At 34.2% G+C, this 23324-nt stretch overlaps 1 protein-coding gene across 6 annotated transcripts in view; it reads right to left on the bottom strand.

The window, feature by feature from the left end:
* Positions 1–23324, bottom strand: part of slc4a2b (solute carrier family 4 member 2b) — a 92997-nt gene that overhangs the window by 32944 nt on the left and 36729 nt on the right. For 3 of the 6 annotated variants that reach the window (XR_015524559.1, XR_015524558.1, NM_001114440.2), the window contains exons 4-7: positions 7056–7218; positions 5150–5400; positions 4841–4968; positions 951–1150 (exon numbers count right to left, since the gene is read on the bottom strand). Coding sequence is in view for 3 of the 6 variants with exons in the window: in NM_001114440.2 (NP_001107912.2) it covers positions 951–1150; positions 4841–4968; positions 5150–5400; positions 7056–7218 (742 nt within the window). In the remaining 3 variants the exon portion in view is untranslated. Of the gene's footprint in view, positions 1–950; positions 1151–4840; positions 4969–5149; positions 5401–7055; positions 7260–17312; positions 17502–23324 lie in introns of those variants that run through there. The other 3 variants (XR_015524560.1, XM_087308836.1, XM_087308837.1) reach the window with 2 other exon arrangements.

The following is a 23324-nucleotide window of genomic DNA, read 5'->3' on the forward strand; positions in this document are numbered from 1 at the left end:
GCGGTCACACTAGGCTTTTCCTCCCACTGACTTCCATTCATACGCACACGAATGCGTCGGATCGGAAACATAGGGTCATGCATCAAGTTTCGGTGCAAAGTTAAAGATTGGTGAACTCTGACCTGCGAAATCGCATCACTTGACTGCGTGAGACCAATCGAGGATCAACACATGACCTCTCTGTACAGAAATGTAAAATATGGAGAAATCGCTCGCTTTTTAAATGTCTAATCATCTTGTTTAATCCCGCCCCTTTTCGCAGTGCGGCACGACAGAATTTCGCACACAAACTCTAGTAGTCTGCTTTACCAGGTATACTTGAAACATCCAGGCAGGTACGTTGAGGCAAACTGGAGCTAAACCCTGCAGAGACACCGGCCCTCCAGAACCGAGATTGGTGACCCCTGCTTTAGTATGTTCTTGTGAAAAGAACAGTATTCATTTCTTTGAAAGTGATGGCATCACAGAAAGGGAGGATCTTAATGAAATCTGAATGTATCTTAAAGGGACAGTTCACTCAAAAATAACAATAAATCACCATTTACTCACACTCTAGCTGTTATAAACTTCTTCCTTCTGTTCAACATAAAAAAAGATTTTTAAAAAGCAGCTATTGACATCCCTAATAGGAAGAAAAACAATTTTATGGAAGTCAATAGCAGTTTTTTTTCCAGCATTCTTCAAAATATCTTCCTTTATATTTACCAGAAGAAAGGTGAGTAAATATGACAGGATTTTCAGTTTTGTGTGAACTGTCCACGCAACTTAAAGGGCATCTGCTGCATAAAAATATATGCCATAGTAATTGGTGGTTCATTCCGCTGTGGTGACCCCTGATAAATCAGGGACTAAGCTGAAATATAGTAAGTAACCTGTCAATTTAACACCAGGTGAAATCAGTTGTGTCCATACTGATCAATTAGAGTGCGTGCCTAAGTGTAGAAACTCACTTTTAATCCCATCCAGGTCAGCGGAGGCGAGGGTCCGTGCCTCATATTCATCAGTGGGGATGCGCTGGTATTTGGCCTGTTCTGTCCCTGTCATGTTGCCTGTTCGGCGTCTTTCCTGCAGGTCGTAACTGCGACTCGACACACGGGGAATAGAGCCGTGTTCAGCAGTGCTCGGGGATGCAGGAGCCGCTTCAGACGCTCTATGAAAAGAAAAAAGAAAAAAAATAATAATAATAAAAAAAGAATGGTGTCCAGTAGGTGAATTTCTTCATAATGCATAAATGCTTTTCTTACTAGAAGTTTTTGTGTTGATTTTATTTGTCCAAATATCTAAAAATTCTGAAAATCAAGAAGCATTTTAGACGAACAAAAATATTGTCATTTTCGGGAAATAATCACCAGAAATCAAATGAAGCTTTTCCTTAAAACAAGCTAAATAATCTTCCAATGGGCCAAGCTAAATAATATGGTCTTTACTTTTGAAAGAAGGTTATTGTGCTAACCCCACAGGCATATTATTTTACTTGTTTTAAGGAAAAACTCACTTAATTGTGATACATTATTTATAAAAAAATAACTTTTTTTTTGTACTTGTCTAGAAAAATTAAAAAAATACATAAATAAATAAGCACACACTCACAAAGCTACACTGCCAAAAAAAAATATTTTAAAGATTTTTTTTCTTGTATCTTAAAAATATCAAGAAGTTTTTTCTTAAAACAAGCTAAATAATCTTTCAATGGAGCAGCAAAATTATTTTTTATAATTTTTTAAAAAGGCAAAAACAATATTATTTTACTTACTTTTTACTTTAGCAGAATATTTAGCTTGTTTTAAAGAAAACCCCACAAAAAAATTTGACTTATTATTTCTGGGAAAATATTTATATATTTTCCTTTTCAAGAAAATTCTTCTTGATTTTTAATTCGTTGTTGTTGTTGTTATTGTTTTTTAGATATTTTGGGCTAGAAGCAAGACAATAACTCTGCAAAAATGTCTTCTTGCTTGGTGTAATACTAATGCGATACAATTGGGAAATAAAAGGTACAATTATTTAGGGCTTAGTTATTGCACAATAAATTGTCAGAAATTTAGCATGTTGAAAAAAAATATTATGCAGCGTCCAACGTTCAATTTTTCTGAAATGTATTTATTTATATTTTTAAATAGTTTAAAATGCTTAATAAAATACAGCATGCTTTGACTTTCTTGATTTTGAAATATTTCTGTTTTACATCACAAAATCTTAAAGCATTTTGGATTTAGTTTGTAATAAATTCAAATCTTCATAAGCACTTAACATATTATTCTAGTTTTACAATGTTAAATATTAAACAGGCATTAAAGTTAAACATGCATTAAAAACATTTATAGGAAAATTAAAAATGTAGCGCTTAATGATAAAATAAAATCTACCAAAATATACTCAATAAATAAGCTTAATTTGCATTTTGTCTGTTCACAAAAAATAAGATGCAAAATGTTTAAAATTATGCAGCACAAATTATTCAAGTTTACTCAATCATAATGTGAATTCATAGAAACATATACGCACTTCATAAGATAAATTTAATTTAAAATCACTTTAAGACCATACAGAGTAAAGGGTGCTCTAATTCTCTCCCAAATAATATCATTCACAGATGTGAATATATAAAAAGTTTTGCATTCAATTTTGGAACACAGAACCCCCCACAAAAAACCTTACCTGCAGTTTATCTTGAGTTGTGTTTTGAACGATAAAACACTAGAAATGAAAAGTCCCTGTCATTGATCACTTCACAGGAGAACAGAAGTCAGTGTATGTAGAGAAATGTAAAGAGAAAAGGGACGGCGAGAGCTTTATAAGGTTACTGAAGTTTACGGCTGAATGATGTAGACAGTGCTGATGGAGAGCTGATGCCCTGCTGCTCTTTTAAATAACTGGCACTGGGAAACCAATGGGTTGTGTGTGTGTGTGTGTGTGTGTGTGTGTGTGTGTGTGTGTGTGTGTGTGTGTGTGTGTGTGTGTGTGTGTGTGTGAACACTGACGTTTGGTTTACAGTAAACTACCAGAAACACTGGATACGACCAGCATTTCAGAAGAGCACATAACAAAACTGAAATTGTCAAAACAATGAGACGGCAACTTCTCCTTCAGAGAGAACACTTCAAACAAAGTTTCCAATAAAAACACAAGTCCAGGTCATATTTCACAGCAAAAACTATCACACTCAACTGCATGAAAAAAAAGAAAAAAAGTTGATATTATTATTATTTATTAATATCATAGAATTTCTCTGTGGAGTTTGCAGGTTCTCCCAGTGTTCGCGTGGGTTTCCTCCAGGTGCTCCGGTTTCCCCCACAGTCCAAACACATGCACTATAGGTGAACTGGATACACCAAATTGGCCGTATTGTATGAGTGTGTGTGTGAATACTAGACTGTAAGGGTGTTTCCCAGTACTGGGTTGCAGCTGGAAGATTCCGATGTTTCTTGTTTGTGTATCCATTGTGGAAAACACTATTTACCATACATCTATGTAAATTTGGAAGCATAAAATAAATAAATATTTTCTAGGCCACACTTTATTTTAAATGTACAATTCCCGCTATTAACAAAACATTAACAGCTAGTAAGGTAGTAGTTGATTTTAGCCAATATTAGGGACGTAAAATAAGACCAAACATTATAAGTGCTCATAAATAGTTGATATCTTAATAAAAGGCAGGTAATAAGCCAGTAGTAAATACTGCAAATTCATTTCTGTCTTTTTGGCAAAGTCCCTTTATTAATCTGGGGTCACCACAGTGGAATAAACCGCCAACTTATCCAGCATACATAGCGGATGCAACCCATCACTGGAAAACATCCATACACACTCATTCACTCCCATACACTACGGACAATTTAGCTTATTCAATTCACCTATAGAGCATGTCTTTGATCAGTGGGGAAGGAACCCAGAGGAAACCCACACCAGCACGGGGAGAACATGCACAACTCCACACAGAAATGCCAACTGACCCAGCCGAGGCTCGAACCAGCGACCTTTGTGCAGTGAGGTAACAGCACCACCCACTGCGCCAACATGACACCCATGGTGTAAATTGTAACTTAATAAAATTAATGAGTACGGTAACACTTTAGTTTAAGTAATTCTTTAATACTAATATAATTTTGTTAATTTATTAATATTTTACATTTATTAATGTCACTATTTTCATGATTTAACAAGTTACATTCTCAGTACTGTTTTGCATCTGTTTGATATCAGATTTTCATAATTTGGAAAAAAAAAATTTAATTGAAGGAAAGAATGAAATTAATAAATGAAAGGCCGTACATAAAAAAAATGACTAAAACTTATTTTAATCAATGTAATAAAACTGTATTATTATTATTATTATTATTATTATTATTTAATTATTTATTATTAATATTTTATTTTAAATAATGAAATAAAAAATAAAATCAAATAAAAATAACTTGAATTTTTCTTTTTTAATATAATTAAAAATAATAAAATGATAAAATAATCAAATATTAAATACATTTAGTCTACTTTTCTCTTATTTTAATTTCTGGTGTAAAAAAAATAAAATAATTGAATAAAAAGTGACGAGTTTGCTGCTCAGCTTTCCGTGATTCACCTTACTACGGTTTATTTAATAGTAAAAACCCTTTAAATCAAGCTCCATAATCACTGAAAAAAATATAAAAATGTAGTTTACAGTAAAAATTAACTCCAGTAAAGACGTCCTGTGGTTACCATTTGAAAAGTTAGCATTTGAGTGAATGATGACTTTTGGTCGAGGCTTTGCCTCCAAGTAATGACATCATGAGGTGACGCACCAGCAATATTTCAGTGAATGTGTACAGTATGTATGATCCAGTAGAGCAGGACTCACTCTGTGGATGTGCTGTCTTGAGGCTCTGAACACACAGCAGTCGTCGGCACGATCAATATTCCTCGCGTGGGAACAGGATCTGACGTCTCAGGGGTGGAAACATGAGGGTCATCATCTGACACGAAGAACTACACCAGAGAAAAATGACAAAAGTAATGCATAATATAAGGTATTGTAAAGCACCGACTTCACATGTAGAGTCTTTAGACATCAATGCATCATCATGAGCAACAGGTGTTCATTTTGTTTTGCCTGCATGTCTTAAAGAGCCGGAAAACGCTGACTTTGTGATTTTACTTGTTTGTTTACCTGAACGTTGTCTTTTCTGTCATTGTCTGTTGTCGGTGCTGGAGTGACACTCTGGTTTTCTGCAGACTCTTCTTCCTCCTCTTCCTCCTCATCTTCACCTTCCTCGATGGCCAGAGCACCGCTGGGGCTTGAACACACTTTGTGGGGTTTGCTGCTGCTCCGTCTCCTCTTCCTCCCACTCTTCTTCCTCCTGTTGTCTCCAGGGAGTTTGGATAGAGGGTGATGAATGTGATGGGAGGACTGACGGTGATCTGGAGGTTATTATAACAGAGTTTGAATTTTTATATATATATATATAAAAATTCAATGCAATAAAGCTGAATGAAATGCAATATAATCCAGTGCAATGCAATGCTGTGAAAATAAAATACACTAAAATACAATGCAAATAAATGCAATGCAATATAGTGAAATGCAATACAATTAAAATACAACCAAATGCAATGCAATAGAATGCAATGCAACAGAATCAAGAACAATGCAATTTAATGGAATGCGATCGAATGCAATAAAATAAAATGCAATTCAATGCTATGCAACGCAGCAAAAGTAATGCAGTTAAATACAAACAAATGCAATGCATTAGAATTTAGAGCAATGCAATAAAAATGCAATCGGATTGCACTTTGCTGCATTGCATTCAGTGTAATGCAATAAGATAAAATGCAATTTAATCCAATGCAATCAAGTTAAATACAAACAAACGCAATGCATTAGAATCCAGTGCAATGCAATGCAGCCAAGTGCAATGCAATAGAACGAAAAAAATGCAATAAAATGGAATGCACCATAAGTTGCAAAGCAATCCAGTGCAATGCAATATATTGTAAAAACATTGCAATGCAAAAGAATGCAATGCAATATAATGTAATGCCAAAATTGCAACGCAGCAAAAGTAATATCAAATTCTATACAAACAAATGCAATGCAATAGAATCCAATGCAACAGAATCCAGTGCAATACAATATGCAAAAAAAATGCAACAGAATGCACTGCAACAAAAAAAGCAATCATTGCATTAGAACCCAGTGCTATGCAATCAAATAAATTGCCATGCAACAAAATGCAATAAAAATGCAATACACTAAGTTATAAAATCAAATTAAACGCAAGCAATCCAGCGCAATGTAATAAAATAAAATGCAAAAACATTGTAATGTAAGAGAATGCAAAGCAATATAGTGTAATGCAATAAAATAAAATGCAATGCAGCAAAAAGTGACGATATTAAATTAAATATAAACTAATGCACTAGAATCTAGTGCTATACAATAAATTACAACAAATTGGAATGTAATAGAAAGCAATAAAATAATATGCAATAGAACAAAAACTCAACGATGCAAAAGCAATAGAATGCAATAAAATCAAATGCAATAGAATGCACTGCAACAAAATGCAATCCGATGTAACACAATAAGATGAAATGCAATGCAATAAAATGCAATCAAATGCAATGCATTACAATCCAGTGCAATGCAATACGATAAAATGCAATGCAGCAAAATGCAATGAAAATGTGATAAAATAAACTACAAATGAAGAAAAATGCAATGCAATAGAATGCAATGCAATGCACCAAAAGTTATAATACCAAATTAAATGCAAGCAATTGAGTCCCATGCAATAAAATAAAATGCAAAAATATTTCAATGCAAGAGAGTACAATGCAACAAAACGAAATGCAAAAAAAGAAAAACCTAAAAAAATACAATCGGACAAAATGCAATGCAATAGAAAGCAAATGGAATACAATTCAATGCAAAGTGATAGAATTCAACGCAATAAAATGCCATGCAAATATGAAATCCAATAAAGAAAGAAAGCAATGTAGCAGATTGCAATGCAGTAAAATGAACTACAAAGCATAAAGTAAAACAAAATAAAAAATGTGTGTGAACCTACACTCAAAGTCTTTCTCATTGTAGGATCGGTGCTGATCGCCGGGAACTCTGGCAGTGGGACTGAGGATCTGCTGGAAGCGCTGAACCCCTAATGATTTGTTCAGGTCATCTTCCTCCTCTTCCTCCCTCTGTGAAACTCGGACAGGTAAGGATGAGGACTCAGGCTAAGGAGAAAGATGGTGTTATTAATGGTGTTATTTGAACTCTTTTTTGCATATATGTGGGTCAATGCTTACAAATGTTTTCAATTGTTTTATTGTCTTTTGTTAGGATACTTGTTTAAGGATTATTTGTAGGATGATCTTAAATGTCTCGAAACGCACCTATAAATAATATGATTTTTATTATTATTATTATTATTATTATTATTATTATTATTATTATTATTATCACCACCATACATCATAGAACACAAAGGGTCATAAAAACAAAATACATTTTATCCTATTATTAGGAAAATTATTATTATTATTATTATTATTATTATTATTATTATTATATTTGTTATTATTATTATTATGAAAAAAGCTGAAAAAAAGTTACATTTCATAAACCTCAAACCAAGGTCAAATATGTTTTGAAAAATTGAATTGTGAAAAAAATTATATATAATTACAATTTAAAAAGAATACCACATTTCATAAATTAATAAACCTAGTTACTATAAATAAAATATCAATAAGGACAAATTGCAAAAAAAAAAAACATTGATAAAACAGCAGTGCTATGACACACCTGCAAAAATAAAATGGCATCAAATCAAAGCTAAACCAAAACAGCAATGTAAAATACACAAAATATGTATGTTTGTTTAAATTACAGTAATTAAAGTCAATAGTATGTATTTTCTTTATTTTTAGTGAACATAATTGTTTTTCTCTTTGTTTTTAGCATAATGCTATTATAAAGAGCAAAATAATTATGTTCACTGCCAACAATGCCCATAAACAATCACTAGAGGGAGTCATTTTATAGAAAATAAATTAATTGAATCAAAATTCAGCCCAGAAAAACCACACAGATTTTCCTTCTTTCATGATTTAGAGCAGTCAATCTTTCTAAATGAATAAAGGAAACATGACATAATGCATATCAAATGCAAACTCTAAAAGCTTTACAGCTCACTGGAGCATGTCCTGCAATAGCAAAAAGCAAATATCCTCGAGTCAAAAACTCATTACACTGCAATATATATATATATATATATATATATATATATATATATATATATATATATATATATATATATATATATATATATATATTAATAAATAAAAAAAAGTTCAGGATTCCACACAATTCATTCATGTTGTCCTAACACAAATCAGTGGTTAACTTTAATGGTTAACGTTTGTGGATCAAACATAAAACAATTAAGATGTTCCAACAAATAAATAAATAAATAAATAAAATCAATCAAGAATTGTGTCTTTATTTTTTTTTTTTAGTGTAGCTACACTTCAATGCAAGTTATTAATAGATGCCTTCAAAAATAATAATAAACAACAGAAACACAGGGCTAAAATCAACTGACTAAATTAAAGAGTAGGTGACATGATATTTAAAAGTGCCAAGGTATAGTGTTGGAGTCTCTTACAACAGGTTTAAATGCATCTAATATTATGCATTTAATAGAAGTATCATTTCGCAGTTATGCTGATGCGATTTATTCCAAATCTCAATTAAAAAATTGCTCAAGTTTGCAAACCCCTCCCTTTTGTAAGCCAAATGATTGGTTAAACAAGCTGGCCAGATCTTTTTTGATTGGTTCTTTCCATATATATTCCTTGTCTGAAACTAAGCAGTGCGCTAGTATTGATCGGGGCAGGCTATGATTATGCAAATGTGTTAATTTGACCGCACTGAAGCAGTTAGCAGGCAAAAGATTCAAAAATATGATTCAGTGATTCTTTAATTTCTTTACTCTTTAATTAAATTCTTTTTTTTTTTTTTGAGAGACAATATCTTTATTTGTTTTACATGTGTAGAATGTTTACATCAAAGGACAGCTCTGTCAAAGGGATAGTTCAACCCCCCAAAAAAACTTTTATATTGGTTTCAAACCTTTGAGTTTCCTTCTTCTATTGAACACAAATGAAGATATTTTGAAGAATGTTGGAAACCTGTAACCACTGCCTTCTGTTGTATTTGTTTTAACTACTATGGAAGTCAATGGTTACAGGTTTTCAGCATTCTTCACAATATCTTCTTTTGTGTTTAACAAAAGAAAGAAATTTGGAACCACTTGAGTAAATAGTGAGATCATTTAAAATTTTGGGTGAACTATCCCTTTAATAACTCCAAACAAAATTAAATATGACCAGCTATTTAATTACGGACTAAAAAAAACAACACTTTTGAGTGTAGCAACACTTCAATGCAAGTTATTAATAGATGCCTTCAAAAAATAAATAAACAACAGAAACACAGGGCTATGATGTTTTAAAGTGTCGTGGTATAGTGTTGGGGTCTCTTACAACAGGTTTAACGCATCTAATAATACGCATTTAATATTAATAAGTTTGTAAACCCCTCCCTTCTGTAAGCCAACTGATTGGTTAAACCAGCTGGCCAAATCTGTTTTGATTGGTTCTTTCCATATCTATTCCTTGTCTGAAACAAAACAGTGCGCTAGTATTGATCGGGGCAGGCTATGATTATGCAAATGTGCAAATTTTTTTGCACTGAAGCAGTTAGCAGGCAAAAGATTAAAAAATATGATTCAGTAGTTTTTTTATTTTCTTATTATTTAATTAAATTATTTTATTTTATTTTTTTGAGAGAGAGAGAGAGAGATAGAGAGACAATATCTTTATTTTTTTTTTACATGTGTAGAATGTTTACATCGAAGGACAGCTTTAAAGGGATAGTTCAACCAAAAATTGTACACTTTTATATTGGTTTCAAACCTTTTTGAGTTTTTTTTTTCTATTGAACACAAAGGAAGATATTTTGAAGAATGTTGGAAACCTGTAACCAATGACCTCCATTGCATTTGTTTTAGCTACTATGGAAGTCAATGGTTACAGGTTTTTAGCATTCACATTCACAATATCTTCTTTTGTGTTCAATAAAAGAAAGAAACTTGGAACCACTTAAGTAAATAGTGAGTTAATGCTAATTTTTGAGTCAACTATCCCTTTAATAACTCCAAACTAAATTAATTATGACCAGCTATTTACTTACGTATTTAAAAAAACAACACTTTTTATGCAAATATACACAAACTTTGTTTAGAATTTTACAAGCAAAGGTTTATAGCTAATAAAAATGCTAACAATATGAACATTATCACCCCATCTGGACCTGTTCTTGCATGTTCAGCAAGCGAGATCAGTCCTGCTTTAAGACAGCAGAGCTCATGCTACATTACACACATTCAGCAGTGCATATAATGATAATGCATTTGCAACCCCTCCAGTCCTACACCACCCAACCCGCACTGAGCTGGAATCCAACTAGTGACTCTCCACATGGGAGTTAGTTGCAAGGAGGCTAATGACCATGGCCTTTAGTGTCTATCGCTAGAGCACCTTTTCGGGTTCAGAGGAGTGAGGTTTACCTGCACAGCACTTTACTAGCCGGCCTCTGTTACACATTAGTATGATGTATGCAACACACACCACCATGCTGAGCATTAAATGATCAGATTACACATCCAGTCTACTTTAGTGTGTAATGTTACCGCTATAGCATGAAGAAGATGAGTTTGTTCAAAATTGCGCTGTGATGTCATACGATATGGATTTAAAGGGATAGTTCACCCAAAAATTAATTTACTCACTATTTACTCACCCTAAAGTAGTTCCAAACCATTAGGAGATCACTTCTTCTGTTGAACACAAAAGAAGATATTTTGAAGAATGTTGGAAACCTGTAACCATTAACTTGCATAGTAGGGAAAAAACACTATGGAGGTCAATGGTTACAGGTTTTCAACATTCTTCAAAATATCTTCTTTTGTGTTCAATGAAAAAAAAAAAAGTCAAACAGCTCTGATAGTGATTAAATGACAACATAATTGTCTTTTTTTTGGGTGAACTGTCCTCTTATGCCTTACTAGAGCATAAATGTGCACCAAATAAATCAAGCTTACCATGATTAGATGAACCAAGAATCAGACTCACAAAGCTACACAAATGCTGGTAAAAATTAAAGACAAAACCTATTTGGTTTTTCCACAGGGCAAATGAATCCTACAAATAATAATAATAATAATAATAATAATAATAATAATAAAATAAAAACATTTAGAGTAGGAAAAAAGACCAATAGAAATCTCCTCGGCCACACTTCAGCATTTTCCAAAAGCTTCTTCTGAAAGTATCCGCCATGTTAATATGGTCATCCAGCGCCATCAAAGCTTCATATCTGCAGCGATGTGTTATGAAAGGTTACGTGGGCGCCTTTAATACTCTTACTGGCATGTGGGAACAACAGATTAACTGGTTTTGCTCAGAAGAGTTGGTCTAGACTGGTCAATTTTGGTTTTATACGGTAACACTAGCAACTTTCCCCCCAATGCACAAAGGCGATTTGCACTTCGAAACATCACAGGACAAAGATTATATACTTGAAAGTCTCATAAATATTATTCAGTGCTTTGGCTGAACTTATGAAGCAGGGTTATTTTGAACAAATGTTATAATATATTAATTGAAATCCTAAATCTTTTAGGTTATTTCAGGTAGTTGGCAAGGCTGCATTTATCATTTATTCTTATACTGTTAACGATTTTGTAAATGACACAGTATTTAACTGTAATGTGAATTGTAACATACTGCATAACTGTATTTTAAAGCTGCATTGTGAAAATTACTGTATATATTTTACAGTAAACGTACACATAAAATTCTGTAAATACATATACAGCAAGATAAATGGCGCTGCAAATGTAAACAGTATTTTTTGGTTTTTTGATTTACAGTCAATCACTTGCAAACTGCTGCCAGTCAGTGACTGTAGATTTTTACAGGAAATTGTTAACAGTGTAACTAGATTTATTAAAATAATTGTTAACTGAAATATATTAGAGACATTTAATAAAGTCATATACAAAATTACAATACAATCAAGATATACTGTTTAGTAATAGTAATATTTATAACTATCAGGGCGACACGGTGGCTCAGTGGTTAGCATTGTCGCCTCACAGCAAGAAGGTCGCTGGTTCGAGTCCCAGCTGGGTCAGTTGGCATTTTTGTGTAGAGTTTGCATGTTCTCCCATGGGTTTCCTCCGGGTGCTCCGGTTTCCCCCACAGTCCAAAGATGTGCTACTGGTGAATTGAATAAACTAAATTGGCCATAATGTATGTGTGTGAATGAGTGTGTATGGGTGTTTCCCAGTACTGCATTGCAGCTGGAAGGGCATTCGCTGTGTAAAACATATGCTGGATAAGTTAGGGGTTCATTCCGTTGTGGCGACCCCTGATTACTAAAGGGACTAAGCCAAAAAGAAATTAAACGAATGAATAAATAAATGAATTAAAAAAAGATAGCATTTAGCCTTGTACAAGTCTAAAATTTAAGAATTTTTTTCCAATATGCCAACTGAACAAGACTTTCACTTGCCCGATCAAATAAAAAAAATCATTATAATTTAAAACATTTAATAATAATAATAATAATTTAATAATAATAAAATTATATAGGTCAGGTCAGTATCCTCAAAGACTATAGAATACACAAGACGTGTCACTTGTATATGTTTGAATGAGGAAAAGTGTAACTGTCAATATAATGAATAAAGTCCCGCCTACTAGAACAGTAGCCAATCATCAATCACTACATGGTGAAAAAAGCCCACCTTACAGGAGCCAATCATCGATCACTATATGATGAATAAAGCCAGCCTTCTAGTGCAGGAGCCAATCATCGATCAGTATATGACGAATAAAGCCAGCCTTCTAGTGCAGGAGCCAATCATCGATCAGTATATGATGAATAAAGCCAGCCTTCTAGTGCAGGAGCCAATCATCGATCAGTATATGATGAATAAAGCCAGCCTTCTAGTGCAGGAGCCAATCATCGATCAGTATATGACGAATAAAGCCAGCCTTCTAGTGCAGGAGCCAATCATCGATCAGTATATGACGAATAAAGCCAGCCTTCTAGTGCAGGAGCCAATCATCGATCAGTATATGACGAATAAAGCCAGCCTTCTAGTGCAGGAGCCAATCATCGATCACTATATGACGAATAAAGCCAGCCTTCTAGTGCAGGAGCCAATCAACGATCAGTATATGACGAATAAAGCCAGCCTTCTAGTGCAGGAGCCAATCAACGATCAGTATATGACGAATAAAGCCAGCCTTCTAGTGCAGGAGCCAATCATCGATCAGTATATGACGAATAAAGCCAGCCTTCTAGTGCAGGAGCCAATCATCGATCAGTATATGATGAATAAAGCCAGCCTTCTAGTGCAGGAGCCAATCATCGATCAGTATATGACGAATAAAGCCAGCCTTCTAGTGCAAGAGCCAATCATCGATCAGTATATGACGAATAAAGCCAGCCTTCTAGTGCAGGAGCCAATCATCGATCAGTATATGACGAATAAAGCCAGCCTTCTAGTGCAGGAGCCAATCATCGATCAGTATATGATGAATAAAGCCAGCCTTCTAGTGCAGGAGCCAATCATCGATCAGTATATGACGAATAAAGCCAGCCTTCTAGTGCAGGAGCCAATCATCGATCAGTATATGATGAATAAAGCCAGCCTTCTAGTGCAGGAGCCAATCATCGATCAGTATATGACGAATAAAGCCAGCCTTCTAGTGCAAGAGCCAATCATCGATCAGTATATGACGAATAAAGCCAGCCTTCTAGTGCAGGAGCCAATCATCGATCAGTATATGACGAATAAAGCCAGCCTTCTAGTGCAGGAGCCAATCATCGATCAGTATATGATGAATAAAGCCAGCCTTCTAGTGCAGGAGCCAATCATCGATCAGTATATGACGAATAAAGCCAGCCTTCTAGTGCAGGAGCCAATCATCGATCAGTATATGACGAATAAAGCCAGCCTTCTAGTACAGGAGCCAATCATCGATCACTATATGACGAATAAAGCCAGCCTTCTAGTGCAGGAGCCAATCATCGATCAGTATATGACGAATAAAGCCAGCCTTAAGCAGGTCGCACACCAGAAGCGCTGCTCGGCGCCGCGACGTGCACATGACATTTTAAAGTATCACACACCAGACGCGCACATTCGAATGATATTTAACATGAAACTAATCAGATGGCGCTCTGTGGCGCGGCTGAAAATGCGTCCTGAGCCGTGGACGGGTGCCGCCGACAGCCACCGACTTGCGCGCCGGTGTGTGTATCCTGATAGAAACCTATGTTTAGAATTCTAAAATGCATGGCGCTGCGTGGCGCGCCGCTCGGCGGCGCTTCTGGTGTGCGACCTGTTTTATAGTGCAGGAGCCAATCATCGATCGCTTGATTAACGATACTCCAGGGGTGGCGGTTGGTCCAGATGCAATTTTCTGCAGATTTTGTGTGATTTGGATGTTTAGAAATGACACTAAAAACACAGTTGTTGTTTAATTTTATTGGTGATTCCAAATATGTAATGTAATGGTAAGCTGGGCAAGCAGTTTTGGGGAGTTCGATGTTTCCCTTTTCAGACTGAGCATACTGCCCGAGAGGTGTTTCAAAGATGGCCGCCGAGTAAAATGACTTGCCTTAAAGAGACTTTGGTACCTTCAGCAGTAAATAAATGGAGAACGTAAATGTTACTGTAAGGAAAGCACTTAACACATTTTGGTAATGCTACTTTTAAATAACAAGTTTTATTGAGATTGGGATTGTTGGTGATTGTATGTGTTAATGGCCAAATTGGGCTATACGTGAACAAAGGAAAAGACCTACAGCACAATATTTCAGTAGATTTATTTCAATATATTCATTAGACTTTTTAAGGCCTAATAACTAGGTTTATTTAGCTTTTGAGATTTAAGACACTGCAGATATCCTGATGTTTAGCTTACATTAATACTAATTAACATAAAATAACAACAACCACCCTGTTAAATAACCTAAAAAAAACCTTTATGTCAAAACTAAAGCAGAAAACAGAAAAAAAAAAAACTTAAAAAAAAAAAAAAAAAAAACTTATTGATGAGAGAAAGTCAAATGAAATGGTGCCATTACTGCTTTTGGCTAAACAAACTCACCAGAAGACAAAAAGTGGCAAATCAAAAGTTTTGAATGAAAGACTTGTGGACAATATCATCCCGCATGAAAGGCATTCACCAGCAGTGAAATCACTCTTGAGGTTTTGGCTCTTGGCCCAGAAATTGACGCACACATATGAAGAGATTCAATGCTCAGTGACCCACAATGCTCGGGCCAACAAGAAAGCAGGCCGAACCCAAAGTAAAGCTCTTGACGTCCCACAAGAGCCCTCGAGCGGCTCAGACTCGCTGCTGGCGCTTTTATGAAGAGCTGCGGCCCGAAGCAAAGCCTCTTTAGAGCGTACGGCCCGAGCGATTAGAGCCCAGATCTGAAAGGTGTCTAAAATCCCACTGACTCAGCAAAACACATGGAGAGCTGCGGTCACACACAGACTCACACACACATCCTGAGGCTCCAGCTTAGGGCCATGCAAAAATCTCATATCACCATGCAAGTCATTTCAGCAGAGCCAGACTAAATCTGCAGACATTTTTTCGCCGTTTCTGTGCAGATTTTTGTAAAGAAATAAAATAATAATAATAAAAAATAAATAAATAAAAAAATTCAATAAATAAAATTATGATGATGATCATAATTATAATAATAAATCTATAAAATGATAATGATATTGATGATGATAAGAATAATAAATCAATAAAATAACAATGATGATGATAATAATAATAATCATATTAATAATAATAATAAAACATCTATAAAATGACGACGATGATAATAATAATAAAAAAAATTTAAATAATGACGATGATAATAATAATAATAATGAACCAATAAAATGATGAAGATGATAATGATAATTATAAGAATAAATCCATATATAAAATAATGATGATGATAATAACAATAATAATAATAAAATAATAAATAAAAATCAATAAAATTATAATAAAAAATCTATAAAATAATTATAGCAATAATAATAATAGTAAATCAATAATAATAATAATAATAATAATAATAATAATATTAATAATAAATAAAATAATGACGATGACGATGATGATAATAATAATCATCAATTAAATAAAAATCATGTGGTTTATAGAATCACGATAACAACAGCATTTCTGTAAATACACACACACACACACACACACACACACACACACACACACACACACACACACACATCATATTTCTCACTTTATTTAGAACTTCAGGACCAATTGATTGCTTAAAAATGAAGAAATATTATATTATTAACATAAATAAATATTGCACCTTCAAGATTGTAACTTCTAACAATGCTATTCATATTTCTGTCTGCATCTCTGTAATGCGTATAATATTGCACTCATATATATGAAAAAGTATCATCGTAAACAATTTTGTGACCCCATTTAATACACAATAGACCATAATATTAAGCGAAAGACTTTTTATTTTGCCCATCCGAGATATACAGTTTAAGTCAGAATTATTCGCCCCCCTTTGATTTTTTTTTTTTCCCATTTTTTTAAATATTTTCCAAATGATAATAACAGAGCAAGGAAATTTTCACAGTATGTCTGATAATATTTTTTCTTCTGGAGAAAGTATTATATATATATATATATATATATATATATATATATATATATATATATATATATATATATATATATATATATATATATATATATATATATATATATATATATATATATGTTAAATGTCAAATTGTTACTTCATAGTCTATTCTTTCATTGTGGAAAATAGCAAAAGGATAAAACCCAATGGAAATGGAAAAATATAAATATTTTATACATCATTCCTATATATACACACACACACACTGTATAAAATTAGCCTAACTGTTAAGAGAGCAACACTGACATATTAATCAGATTTGTGAGCTCTGATAACCTGTAGAAACACCCATTTCTATGTTTACTCAGATCGATAAAGCAAGATCCAACGGCCCTGCAAAATTAACCCTCAAACTGTTTACCAAGCATTAATCACTAAAAAATTTACATATAATAATCAATCTGAGAGCTAGAGACTATCCTGAACCACGAGCACAGTTCTCCATCAACAGGTAACACATTTAATACTACGGCTAAAGACTGACCTGAAACCTGTAGAGAAAGTCCATTGATCATCTACCACTTGTAAACACAAGATCTTCCAATAGAGCAAGAAACCTTATTTTTTCCACATATGAGCAAATAAAAGCAGACCTCCGCAACCTGTCATCACATGACCACAGCAGGAAGAGGATGTGGAATAGCCTTAGTCCAACTCCAATCACCAAGTGTCTGGTCTTCCCCCAAACACATCATACATCCACACACCCAAACCAGCTAATCATTAACCGGATGAATCAACAGTTGCCTGCCATCAAAAGACCAGTCAATGCCAGTTAAAGAGACAGTACACCAAAAAAAAAAAGGGGCGTTCAATACATTCATCAATTTCAAGGTCAGTCCTTACATAATAATAATAATAATAATAATAATAATAATTTTCCCAGTGATGGGTTACAGTTGGAAGGGCATACATTGCATAAAACATATGCTGGATAAGTTTGCGGTTCATTCCGCTGTGGTGACCCCAGATTAACAAAGGGAATAAGCCGAAAAGAAAATGAATAAATGAATAATAATTATAGCAATATTAATACATCTTATTTAGTGCACTTTTCTCAGACACAAAGTGCTACAAGACAAACAGTAAGAAAGCAGAACAATAATAAAAAACAGTAAAAACTCCACAATAAGACAATAAAATATATATAAATTTCTTTTAACTAAATTAAACAATTAAATCGACAAAAATAATCAATCCAAGTTAAAAGCAACTGTAAAGAGGTGAGTCTTAAGAAGTTTTTTAAAACAGTCCAAAGAAGCGACATTCCTGATGCTGATGGGTCGACTATTCCATAGCTTAGGCACACTGTATGAAAAAGCTCGACCACCCATAGTCTTTTGTTTACAGCGTGGCTAATACAGCGCAAGTCCAGATGCAGAACGAAGACTGCGGGTGAGAGTGATGAGAGTTACCAGGTCACAAATGTAGTCAGGTGCTAGCCCATGCACTGCTTTATATATTAAAATCAAGGTCTTAAAATCGATACATGACTTAACAGGAAGCCAGTGAAGTTGCTGAAGTAGAGGGGGGATATGGTAGTCTGAGGAAGTGTGTGTCGAAACGCATGCAGTGGAATTTTTAATGTACTGTAAATTTCTAAAGCAGGGGTCTCAAACCTTGTCTGCGCCATGCGAGACAATAATTTGTGGCCCCTGCCTAAATTTGAAAGTTTAATGTCAGTGCGGCCCACGACTTTGATATGTATTGCACTTTACAGTTTTGTGTGTGGAGCCGAGCGAACCCACCAACCACGGTGGGGTATATGGCTCTGGGGGCGGAACATAGGCTGGACTTGACGCAGGTAGAGAAACAATTCTCAATGAAAGCGAGCATGCCGGCTTTCATCTCAGCACGCTTCATTCGCAACACTTAAAAAAAAAAAAAGTTGCTGCCCAGGGGACATTATACATATATAAATGTATATAAATCTGAGCTTAATTTTTGGTAATGATTTTGGCTCATATGATGACTTAAACTAATGGCCAATGTAGATTAACAACTGCGCACCTGTTAACGCAGATCCACCAATGCGTGTTCACGCGGGCAGCTGTCACGTGGACATGAGTGAGAGCGCTAAAAACAAATGCTGAATTTAAAACTTTTTAAAATCCTGAATCAATATTTGAGTTACTTTGCACTCTGGAGGAAGGACAACACCGTGGCTGAAGTATTATTTTTAGACAGGTAATGTTCCGTTTTAAAACCATTTTACTCGCGCAAAGCTGATGTAGATTGTGTTGTTTTACGAATGGGTTATATACACAGAAGTTGTTCAGCCACTGAATCTTCTAGCGAATGATTGATGCGACTATTTTCAGTTTCATAAGGAACCTTTTGCAGCATCGATAATGTAGACTTATATTTAGTTTGACAACAAAACAGAATAGCTCTATTCCGCCTAGCCTGCTTTACTAAGGGGAGGTTGCTTTTATATTCACATTGGTTCATTTTTGAACAATGACGACCTGTGACACACTCCATATATTGTTTAACGTGCTTCTCTGAATATTCGGTCTGAAATAGCAAGTAAGCATGGTTTAGTAATAACTCTCTCTCTCTGTCTCTTTCCTTCTCGCCACTTCTCGCTCTTATTCTTTCTGTGGGTCTCTGTGAGGACAGTCTCTCTTGCGAGGGCTAGTCTGAGAGAATGTGTTTTGCTTGTTTAATGCTCTTGTCTAAAGTTTGCGATTTAATAATGCAATATATTTGCTTTTGAACTTGTCCAGTTAACTGACATGTTTGAGTGATACCTCATATCGCGCGATATACATATACAACACTCAGATTTATATTTTGTATTAGTTCACTAGGTTCAGGAGAATGTGCTGTTTTCTGTATGTTTTATTTTTAGTTAGAGCAGTTTAGTTAAGACGTTTGGTACGTTGAAGATGTTTCTTTTCATGCTTTTCATATTTAGTTTAGTTTGGTGAAAACAGTTACTGAGTTTTGTTATATTTATTTCTTTGATTTAAGCACATTCAACTACTTCCTCTCCCCCCAGGTAATTCATTATTTAATCATTGTAAATATTTTTCTTTCACTGTATAATATATTTTCACTGGTTTCATTGGATGTATGGGCAATAAATAATTGCAGTGATTATTTGGTTTTCAGTTTATTTCTTTCTCCATCCGCTTGTCACACACATTAAACTAATGTATGTTATGTCATCTACTCCTAGTTTAATATTAACATCTAAAAGGACGTAACAGTGTAATTCCTGCACGCCGCCAGCCAATCACTAAGCATACAGTAGGCAGACGAGAGTGAAACCAGCGATCCTTGCATGCATGAAATATTGCACATTATGACAACTTTTGCTAACTACACAACTGAAAATGTGCTAGAGATAATACAGCTTTTCATTCAGACTTGTAGTATTATATAATACTATAAAGTTTTCTAACTGGCGAATGACATGATCTAGTGCAGGGGTGTCAAACTCAATTCCTGGAGGGCCGAAGCCCTGCACAGTTTAGTTCCAACCCTGCTCCAACACACTTACCTGTAGGTTTCAAACAAGCCTGAAGGACTCAATTAGTTTGGTCAGGTGTGTTTAATTAGGGTTGGAACTAAACTGTGCAGAGCTGCGGCCCTTTTGGAACTGAGTTTGATACCTGTGATCTAGTGGGTCTCTGTCATCTTTAATGTGCGCATTTGCGTGACTTCGGGAGGCGTGGCTTTGGATAGCAGGGGAGGGATTGTATTTGAAAGATACTATGCTAACCGGGTAGCATGTAGGCAGATCACCTACTGCACCTTTAACTGTTGTCTAGCATTGTATGAAATCACTAAGAATCAGTCAGGGAAAAAAAAGAAAAAAGAAAAATAAGGTAATCTACATTTTGTATAGACTGAGGGCAAGTTAGTTCATCTAAAGACTACTGCTTTAGCACTATATGTTTTGCAAACTGGTTTTGAAGATAATATGAATATAAAAAATGCTAATAAAATATTGCAGAATGTATAAAGCACACACATACAACTGTTTGAACTGTAAAACTAGACTGAAGCAACTGCACATGTCAGAATGAATTATCTCTTTAAGAGCAAAACACTGGAAATGCTGACTCAACAGAGAGACAGAGAGAAAGTTGCCGCATATCAATGTAAACAGCTGCAGGAGGGAAAAAAAAGAAAAAGTCAGTTTTGTGGGTGAAAAGGTCTGAGTTTCCCTCAAGTTGCTCGAGTGAGTTTTATGATGACTGTCAGTGATACTGGGCCATAAAAGACCAAATGGATAATTACTGTACAATGCAGAGGTTTGTTTAGGAAATCTGCCTGGATCTTAAAAATTTACAGTCTTTCAAAGATTTAAAACCATGAAAGATCTTAGTAAAATATGCTAAAACAAAGTGATTGAATGAGGCCATTAGTAATAAAAATGTAGTAAAAAAGTAATTAAAAAAAAGAAAAAAAAGATACGCCACTGACAAAAGTGTATAATATAATTTATAATATTATATAACAATAATATAATGCATATTCTATGCGTTTGTGGTGAATTTAATATTCTGCAAATAAAATGTGTAATTTACAAAATACAGTTTCAGCATAGAGAATGTGTCTATCATGTTACAATTTACTATAATGCAGTATTTCTATCTGTAAATGTGCTGAAAACTATTTTAGAAAGCAGATAGGTAGTGTGATCAAAAAATGAATGAATTAAAATGAATTAATAAAATATGAATGAACAGTTTACCAACATCATGTTTTAAAGTAGTTAACATTAGTAACATGAATGAGCATGTTGTTAACGTGTTAGCATTATGCTGACATAAATAAACATGTTTGCATGTTTCTAGAAAAATAATACTGCCAGCATGAATTAGCAAGCTGCTAATGAAGTTAGCATTTTACTAACACAAAATACCATGTTGATGCTTCTAGAATAGGGACCAAATTATTAGCATAAAATAGGTAGCTAACATACTTGGCATATAGTCATAGCTAAATAGCTAGATTAAGACCTGAAGGCCTTGAATTGAGTGAATGAGAGTTAAATGCACTGCAAGAATCTCCATTTAAAAGTTTTCAACCCCTCCATAAAAACCATACAGGATTTTATAAAGATTTGATGGCCTGTTTTACTAAAAAAAATATTAATCAAAAAAAAGTTTGAAAAGATATGGCCTAAAATTCAGATCAGTCTGAAGGTCTGAACCAAGTTTGGTGGTTTAAATTTGGTGGTTAAAATTTAGTCCCAAAGGAAGCAGCAGCATGCTAGGCTTTCAAGCTAACATAAAAAGCTACAATCCTGTTTTTTTATTTTATTGGTTCGTTTTACTACAAAAAAAGCTCGATTAAATCGAACCAAACCCACACAGTGTTGGTACTAAACACTTTGAATGTCTGCACAGAAGCATCACTTGACTTAGCATGGGTTAACATGTTGATGTTTCTAGAATAGGAATCAAATTGTTAGCATGAAACAAGTTGTTAGCATATCCTAGGCAAGTTCTTATTTTCTACTCATAGCTAAATAGCTAGATTAAGATCTGAAGGTCTTGAACTGAAAGAATGTAGGTTCAATGCACTGCAAGATTCACAGTGTAAAAGTTTTCACCCCCTCCATAAAAGCAGTACAGGATTTTGTATAGATTTGATGGCCGGTTTTACAAAAAAATATATGAAACCAGTTATAAAATATGAAATCAGTTAGAAAAGATATAGCATAACAATTCAGATCAGTGTGAAGTTCTGGGCCAAGTTTGGTGGTTGTAACTTAAACTCTAGAAGGAGATGGGTTTTGAAATTTGGTCCCAAAGGAAGCAGCAGCATGCTATGCTCTCAAGCTAACATAAAAAGCTACAATACTGATTTTTATTTTTTTTTGCTACATAAAAAGCTCAATTTAATCAAACCAAACCCCAGAGTGTTTATACTAAACACTTTTGAATGTCTGCACCGACACATCACTTGACCTGACTAGAAACATCAACATGTTAACTCATTTTATCAAAGAGTTAGCATAAAATATGTTGTAAGAATATCCTAGGCTAGTTCTTATTTACTAGGCATAGCTAATTAGCTAGATTAAGATCTAAAGACCTTAAACAGAGTGAATGTAGGGTAAATGTACTGCAAGATTCACTATTTAAAAGTTTTCAGCCCCTCCATAAAGCCATTTAGAATTTTATATAGATTCAAGGGCCTGTTTTACAAGAAATATAAAGCCAACCAGCTTGAAAAGACAAAGGTTGAAAATTCAGATTAATCTTAAGGTCTGAACCAAGTTTGGGGGTTGTAACTTGAAAACTCTAGAAGGAGATGGGTTTTAAAATTTGGTCCCAAAGGAAGCAGCAGCATGCTATGCTCTCAAGCACACATAAGAAAAAGTTACAATACTGATTTTTTTACTACATAAAAAGCTCAATTTAATCAAATCAAAACCCCAGAGTGTTCATACTAAACACTTTTGAACGTCTGCACAGGAGAATCACTTGACTTAACATGGGTTAACTTAATTAATTAATTAAACTTAATTAGT

Source organism: Danio rerio, chromosome 24 (assembly GCF_052040795.2).
Source record: "Danio rerio strain M-AB ecotype USA chromosome 24, GRCz13ab, whole genome shotgun sequence".
NCBI lineage: Eukaryota > Metazoa > Chordata > Actinopteri > Cypriniformes > Danionidae > Danio > Danio rerio.